Genomic DNA, 8,744 nt, shown 5'->3' with positions numbered 1-8,744 from the left:
TTTTGAGAGATCCCTGGCAATGCAAGGTACACTTGTATAGTCAGTGATCCCTCCATGGAGTTAATGTGATTATCCCTTTTAATTATATTGTTAGTTGCGAGGTCCCATTTTGAACTATTTGGAATCTAGAATTAATTAAAGGTGTAATTTTATGGGATTCTCTTTTTTCTTTTTTTCATTTGGGGGGAGACTTGGGATTGTCAATCGACAATACTTCTTATTACATTTTGTTCCCTACCACATGGCCAATCCATGTGCTCTCCTACTTCCATCACATCACCATATTGGTGACGCGACTGCCACTCTTGGTTGCATCCTTGAAGCTCTTGGTCCTTTAAAGAAATACTTTTATGGTTTGGAAATATCATCTATTAATGAAAAAGCACTCGGTACTTGATCTTCACACTCTTAACCTGTTAATGCAAAGGCACTTAATACTCGATGGCCCACACCCTAAAATGGTTAATGTATGAGCTCTTCCATTAAACTAAATTAGCATGTATTTGGTTGTTCTCATTGGGTAAGTTGCTTTAATTATCTTTTTTAATCCCCCTTGTTTCTTATAGTTGTGTTGTGACTTTGCTACCACCACCCCTACACAATTTCGTATATTTTCTTAATCCGCTACTATTAAGGGCTCTACAAGATTATGGCTAATCATACCCTGTACTTTGAAGGGTGTTTCCTTACATAAGGGCATATGATGTGTGATTTGTTTTCATTTCCTATCATGAGTAGTAAGTTCTTGATCAATAACATTTTTTGTTTGTGTTCATTGGCTTCTTCTATCCTAGTTTTGGTGCTAGTGCTTTGAAATTTTTATCTTATTCGATGATAGAATAGAAATCACTGGAGTCTTATATCGTACTGTATGTAGACAAATATATGTTACTTTACAAATACTGATGATGGCAGGGGCTACAAAGGGAGAGCCCGACAGTAAGTATCTATGTCTCTCCTTTGAGGTTAGTTTGTGCTCTTTGAAGGGATCATCGAGAATAAACTTGGGGCTTGTGTCTCTAGGGCCGTACAAAATCTTGTTAACTACATGGAGAACCTTCATGTTAATAAAGAAGACCTTGTGGGTAGCTTGACCACATGGATTGTGCAAGCCCCACAATATCTCAATCAAGATGTCAGTTGTGGGTAAAGAACATACCTCAACATGTTTCTTATCCTCAATACTATATATGATCTTCCAAATGTGAGTGATTTCTACAATGCAAGCTTATTTTTGCCAATCAAAGCTTGCATTTTGTAAATTTTCTTTTGGCACAAGATATTAATATACAAAGCTACTCTGATTTTGATATTAAAAAGTTCAAAATCACCACCCTTCACTTTATTGTAGCTTGCATTACCCAATGTGTCAAGTAGGTGGTGGTTTGAAGAGATGAATTTGACAAAGAGAGATCCCAAAGGCAATGCCAAGATGAAGAAGCTCAATTAATAGCGATGCATGAGTATGAATAGGGCATAGGGCAATTTGAAGTCAATAAGGCAAATGTCAAAGAATGATTACAATTCAAGGTGGCTACGGAGAGTGGGTTGTGAGCAGTGGTGGATAGGGGACTGCAGGGGATGGAGAAGGAAAAGTCAAGATTGAAGCTTTGTGGCATAATATAGACGGTGCCACACATCAATCCTCCCAATCCCAACCTCAATCTTGCCACCAATCCCAATCCCAACATCACCACCAATCCCAAACCCAATCCCATCGCCCATGACAACCTTACCACCCAAGTCGTAGCTGCCCTTGCACTTAATCTTTTGGCCCCTTCCCTTGAGCAAGGCCTTCATGTCCTTTACATTGTAATTTTGCAGTGGCTTGTTCATTCATCACATTGTACACTTTTATATTGTAATGAAAATTTGGAAATGCAAAAAAAAAAGAGTTCTCATTCGAATTGCTAGACTTGTTGATTATAATTTTTTGGTAGTGTTATCTTTCTTGTGTGCAAAAGGCACGTGAAATGTTTATCTTTCTTATGTGGAAAAGACCTATGTAATGGCCTCTACTAATACATGTGTGCAAGTCGAAGTAATGGCTTTCTGATGATGCAGATGCACATCATTGTTTGTAATCTATTTTTATAATAATGATCAAAAGTTCACCTTTAGTGAACATCAATGTCTAGTGTATTGAATTCTCAAAAAACTCTCTCATGTCTTAGTTTACTGGCACCAACTTCCCGCAAAACATAGTTCCATATTCTATATGATAATGTCATGAAAACGTTTTGAGTGGCAATCATATACTTGTAAACAACAAAATCTAGTTGCACCTTCCAAGAGATTCCATCTTGTACCTTTATATCCCAGCCCACATCCACAAACTCTAGTATTACTATTTGTATATGTGCACTTCACTAGGAACATGGTTCTTAATATCCGGACTTCAATGCTAAAGAATAAGTCCACAACAATGGCTAAAATATAAGTATATATTTTTCTTTGCCTATTATAAATGTGGAATTTATGCATTTTTGTACCTTGTGAAAAATATTACACTCATAACTCTCACTTATCCTTGAACCTACTAGTGGCCACTCTCTGTTCTTAAAATCTGGAAGGGGAAGGCTAGACAAGTTTCCCATTGCTCATCAGAGGGAGGTGGTATGTAAAAACGATTGTAAAAGAATATGTGTCTCTTAGAAAGTACGGCCTTAGTCCTCCTCTTGTAAAGCTCTTCACTAATGAAGGTGTGGATGATATCTAGAACATCTACCACACATTCCACTAGTACCACTCCTCAAGGCTTGATGGATACAAGTATGCTAGCATAAAATGATCTTCTAAGTTACAAGATGAATAAGAAACATGAAGCTTTATTCAAACCAAAAAATAAATGCAACCAAATTGCACTAACAATTACGGGTTTATGTAGAGGGAGATTGGAGGCATTGAGCTCAAGGTGAAGCTCCTTATACATGAAAATGTGCTGCACTTTGTTGATTGTCCTCTTGGAGTCAAAAAGCATAAAATCCATTATTTTCCCCTTCCAGCATGATAAGAAAGGGTTGACTATTGAGGATCTCTTCTGCTAGTTTTGTTGCATGAGTATCCAACTTCCCTTTGTTATGGTCGAGGGAGCCAACTTGTCTTGCTCATCGAGCATATTATAAGTGACTATAGACTCAATGGAAGCACTAGGTTTTCGGCATTGAGTAGATGCCTCCATGGAGTAGGAAGATAGAGAGTAGAAATGTGTGGCGACTAGAGATAAAACAAAGAGGAGCTCCAAGGGCTATCAAATGGAGAGGAAGAGAGGAGGAAATAAATACTAAAAGATTTCAAACATGAGGATTCCAAGACCTTTTTTTGCCTTGATAAGAGAAATGGTTGAAATGCAACGACAAAACATTACTATTGGAAAATGACAATCATTCCAACCCATATTTGCAAAATTGACAATTAATCCACTTTATGTTGACAAGTGACAATTACTTGAGCCATTTTAATAAAACTAACAATTTAAAAAGTACCACAATTGTTTTTCAAAAATACCAAAATGATTTTTGAAAAAAAATGTTACATAACAGAAGCCTTCTTCTCATTGGTGGAGCACACACTCTCTTCTCCCACTAAAAGGCCGGAAAGTGACCTTAAACTCTCACTAATGACCCATTCGCTTCCACTATGAACCTTAGATGGCAATATAGATTGATAGACGAAGGGCTTTTATCACTAGATTCAAGATGAATGGAAGAAGACCTTCCCATGTGAAAAATGGAAAAGTTGGAGGCGTAGGATTAGAAGGGTGTGGAAGGCAACACCTTCCAATAAACTCAACATATTATGTAGGAAGATATGCACAAAGAAGTTGGCCACCAAAGATAGAATCTCCAAATTATTAAAGGTTGAGAGGAAGTGCTTGATGTGTTTTAGGGCAAGTGAGTCTATCCCTCACGCCTTATGGCACTGCACTGCATCTCATGCCATTTGGAAGAAAGTTAGGGAGTGGGTTTGCTTGGTCGGATTCAATGCATAGCTTGAGATGAAGTGTGCTCTTTTTGGTGACAAAGGAAAGCTAGATGAGGAAATACTAAAACTATGGAACCTGATTAAGGTAGTAGTCATTAGGGGTTTGTGGCATAATAAAAATAATGTAGTAATTGCCAAGGTAGCTAGACTACCTAGCCAAGTGCTTTTGGGAAAGTACTTAGAGAGACGGGGGGCCTGCTACTTATGAGACATCAGAAAAAAGATCATATTTACAAGGTTAGCTATAAGCTGATTAGATGTCTTGTCCTCAGAAGGTTTGTCGTGGGCATTTATTTTCACCCTAGTAGCATCTACTATGATGCAAATGTAAATACTCTTTTGATAGTAATATCAATCTATATTCACATTTTAGGAAAAAAAGTTATGGAGTGGTCTTCTACAACAAATGTTGTGGTGATCTTCAATGTACTACTTTTTACATGTCAGTCTTGTGGGGTTCTCATGGATTGCACTCAAGATCCCTCTTAGGCACCCCTAATAACAACTTCATAATGAAATCATATACACCCTTGATTAGCAAGATAATATTCACACTCATTTGCCTACTGTATTTCCAAAGAAAAAGTACTCGATGAACTTTAGACACATTTAGATTTTCCCTTCCACATGTGCATGTTTTCATGCATGAACTAAAAATCTGAAGTATAGATGAAACTCAAATCCAGGTCCACAGGTTTTTTGGTGCGAGAGGGACCTCTTGCATAAGAGGATGTCAGCACTTCTGAAGCCAATTCTAATCAATAGCCTTACTTTATGTAAGAATATGTGGTGTGAGGCGTGAATGCATGTGCTCGTGATGATAGATTTATTAGATATATGTGAAGTGGGAGAAGGATAATTCATCGTTCATGAAAAATTTAGGTTTATTGTAAAAAAAACTACTTAAATTTCAAAAAATCATTCAAACTTTAATCAAGGAGGTCAGAAACCTTGAATTTTGCAAAAGTTTTAGTTAGTACATGCAATATGAGACAAATCACATTTGGGTGAAAGATGGGTGCTATTCCCGTAGATGGGTGCTATTTCAGTCACACTCGTCCAGAAGAAATTTGGATGGCCGTCCCGACAGTCGGGGACGGCCCCTCGTTAGCAGGCTCCTCGCCTGCGTCGTCCGATTCCATCGCCATGGACGTTAGCTGTAGCGGGCGCTTATATTGCATCAGCTGCTGCCGCGGCCCCTTCATGTTCCGCTCCCACCATCGTCACCGTCGGCGTCATCATTATCATCACCATGGCGCGCCCCGTGATCGCTGCTCTCCTGCAGCTTCTTCTGCTGCATTGCGTGTCAGGCGTCGCTGATCAGCCCCTCTCCAAGATAGCCCTCCATCGCGCATCCATGGCCTTGGACTCCGCAGCTTCCATCCACGCTTCCCCAAACCTGCTTGGCCTGCATGTAAGACTTCGTCGCTTTTGTTAATTACTTGTGTCTTGACTGATGGCAGCACCATGAATTCATTTTTAGCAGACAGCAGTTCTAGAGAATTAATTATCGGTTTTTAGCAGACAACAATAAGGAGAATTAATTTGATCTACGAATTGATTAGCACCTACCTCTGTCGACTACATCAAGTCATTCTCGTATGATGGCAATTCGACTATTAGCAGCCATTATTCGATTACAACAACGAGAAGAATTAAACGATTCACCACTCAATTAGCACGATTGCTTTATTAACAAATTCACTTTTGTCTGCCGATAATTCTAATTGCTGAAGCAGTCGTTTAGCTGGTGACGTTTATTGATAATAGAGAGTTCCGATTGCGTAACCATGGCCTGCTTTTATGTTTTGGACAGGGAGAGGGTTCTGATTGGGTAGTCGTTACATTTTCGCGTTCTCGTGCAGAAGCAACGGACTGGATTGGAGTTTTTTCACCTGCCAAGTTCAAGTAATTTTCAGATGAGATGTTTTTTCACTGTTTTACTTCTCTTTTGACATGGATAAGTAGTAACCTGTCTGGGATGCTAAGCTTACTCAATAAAGCAGTCGTCAATAGGAGATCATGTTTCAAGCATGATAGGACTTTTATGGGCTTTTACGACATTAAATGTAAGCTCAACTCTCGTAAACTGCATATGAAGTCTAAGAGGATCATAAGAGCAGTGTAACTCAAAAAGAACTTGGTATGACAACATGACATACTATGGTATTTGGTGGTATCACAAAGGGCAGCTGTGACTAAAATCAAAAGCAGTTAAGAATGGTCCCAAGTGGTAGTTGCATTGCGTACATATAGGCCAACAGACCAAGGAAACCTTGGGAGAACTACTGCTTCATGTCCTTGAACTTGGTGGGTAAACGATGCTTTTAGTCATAGAGGAGGATCTACTTTGAAACAACTACTTCTGCTTCATGTACTAGCTTTGGCTAGGGCTCATCTGAGGGCTTTTACTGTGAGACATGGAATACATCATGCATTATCCAACTAGGTGAAAGTCACACCATTAATCTTTTGGAATAAGGTAAAGCTGTTGAGTTATGGAAATAAAACTTAGGGCATCTTTATTCCACATGCTTGGATTTGTGCTCCATGATTTATATAAAGATCAAATCCTCTTCCTTATAGATGACATCTTTCCTGTTCTTAGTAGCTTGTCTAGTGTAAGACTCTCGAGCTTTTGTCAACTTGTTCTTCACCAAGTTTTTGGATAAGTCTCAAGAATTCGAGTGGCCTTTGGAATTCAAGTCATTGTTCATGTCATGAAAGATGAAAAAGCAGTCCAAAAGCCACCTCATATGGACTTTGCAAGTCATCCAAAACAGAATGTTCAAGAGGCAAAAATGACTTCCACTTACCTTGTGGTCATGAACCTACACTTAAATAGGTCAAATAGAGCTACTTGTAGATCTCCGTCTCACTATTTATTTGTACAAGAAAGCATTGTTAGCAATCATGTTTGTCATGCATTGTCATCTCCTACATGTGAGCCTCAATCTAAGTCAGATGGGGATATTAGGAGCTTTGACATGTTTGTCATGTGTTTTGACGGGGGAAGTAGCTCATTTTAGGGTATACATTTTTCATTTTAGTCAGGATCTAGGTGTGTTCACATTGGCTGATTTATTTAGTAGCTTGTTTGTCAGCGATCAGCCCAAATATTGCCATGCCAGCATCTGTTGATCAGTTTCTAGCATTTATTGGTGGAGTCGAACAATAGTTTTGATACATCTTCTTGCTGGTTGGCTAGTTTTGACATATTTTGTCTATTTATAGCTGTTTCCTATTTGTCTAGTTATCATTCTATTTTGCAGGCTCCAGCACACTCCAACATTTGGGCATTCCTCCATCTTTTGGTGCTGCCATCCGTCATCAGCCTACCCTTAGACACCTTGGGTTGCATGGAGAGACTGATCACTCCTTGTATTCAGCATTCTTCCATTTTTCAGTGCATATTTTCCTCTTCCAATCTCTTCTTTTTTGCAATCTTCTTCTTCTATTCTCTCTCCATGCTCATGTTTCCTCTTCCATTGCGCATTCTCACATGGTATCATTGCCAAACTTCAAAGCCGTCTAGACCTGAGATACTGCTTGAACTAAAAGTCACCACATCCATGGAGTCTCAATGGCTCTATCGACCAAAATCGCAGCTTGCTGCCCCTAAACCGACGCAACCCGACACTCTTAGTGTCCCTGCCATTCCACAAGCAGGCAATAGTGCAACCTTGAAGCCCCTCACACAAATCACCGATGAGAGATCTATTGACCAATCCATGCACCAGGCATCAATTATTGAGTTATCTAGCCTAGTCCAATCCCTAACCTCCCGTAGGCCTTTTAGACCCTCCTATGAGCGTCGATCTATTTTCACTTTGGTCTCCGAGGACTTCGAGATTCTACAAAGAGAAGACTGTACTTAGTTTGCTATTTGGAGCAGTTCTGTCATGAAAAGCACAGATTTTCTGTATTGTTCGGGTCCTCTATGAAGTGTGTGGGACATCTACAACTTGGTTTTGTAGGGTATAGCTAATTTTCCCTCCATTCGGGCTCTGTGACACAAAATGCAAAATTTCTTAGTGTATTTTGTAAGTTTATAGAGATGGATTATTACCGGTTCAATGTTTTTGATGATTTTGAAGAGGAATTGCTTCCTTCTTCTCTTGATTGGCAGTCTGGTGCACAGATTGGATGCTGTATGCATGCGTAGTGAATGTCGGAAGGTCCCCAAGAACAAATAACTCTACAAACTTTCATTATTGCAAGTAAAAAGCAAGAGGGAATTTACACGACATGAGACAAAAAAAGACCAATTGGATGCAATCTCCCCCCATGCCTTGTGTGAGCGCTTCACAATGCATGTATTTATAGATTTATTTATCTTTTAAGTTAAAAAATAGCTCACTTTACAAATAGCATGTTTTTGCTTTTACGTTTGCTTTTGCCCAAATATAGAGTAAGGTGTTTGGGCGCCCAAAAGGCGGACTGTGTCCAAATACAAATATCAAATAACGAAATATTTAATCAAGTGTCCATGCGCATACAATATAATAAATGTTTTGTTAAGCGCTTTAATAAATAAATGCGCTTAAATAAATATTGGTGCCACGCCTTTAGCGATAAGGCGTGCGTCCCCATAAAAAATAGTAAATTTTTTAGGCATTTGGATTCACGTCATCGCTTGGTGCTACCCACCGCCACCGCCGCTTGCTCCACATCAATTAAAGCATTCACAATTGTTAGAAAATAATTAGATAAAACCCAATAAAAGTGAATACATAGCAGTCTTCAGCTATACAAAATAA

General features: G+C 39.0%; 1 protein-coding gene across 1 annotated transcript; it reads left to right on the top strand.

Annotated features, from left to right (window-relative positions):
* The first annotated feature begins 5,006 nt into the window (after positions 1-5,006).
* On the top strand, positions 5,007-5,908 carry LOC148026883 (putative inactive purple acid phosphatase 24). Its single transcript, XM_087690519.1, has 2 exons — positions 5,007-5,398; positions 5,801-5,908. Exons 1-2 carry the CDS (start codon positions 5,237-5,239, stop codon positions 5,894-5,896), a joined length of 258 nt encoding a protein of 85 aa, XP_087546645.1. The 5' UTR covers positions 5,007-5,236; the 3' UTR covers positions 5,897-5,908.
* The last annotated feature ends 2,836 nt before the right edge of the window (positions 5,909-8,744 follow it).

The sequence above is a fragment of the Lygodium microphyllum genome, chromosome 13 (genome assembly GCF_053477565.2).
Source record: "Lygodium microphyllum isolate KBCC chromosome 13, Lygodium_microphyllum_v1.1.10, whole genome shotgun sequence".
In the NCBI taxonomy this organism is placed as follows: Eukaryota; Viridiplantae; Streptophyta; class Polypodiopsida; order Schizaeales; family Lygodiaceae; genus Lygodium; species Lygodium microphyllum.
Note: the sequence above shows the minus strand (reverse complement) of the source record. Positions and strands in the feature narration are given on the sequence as shown.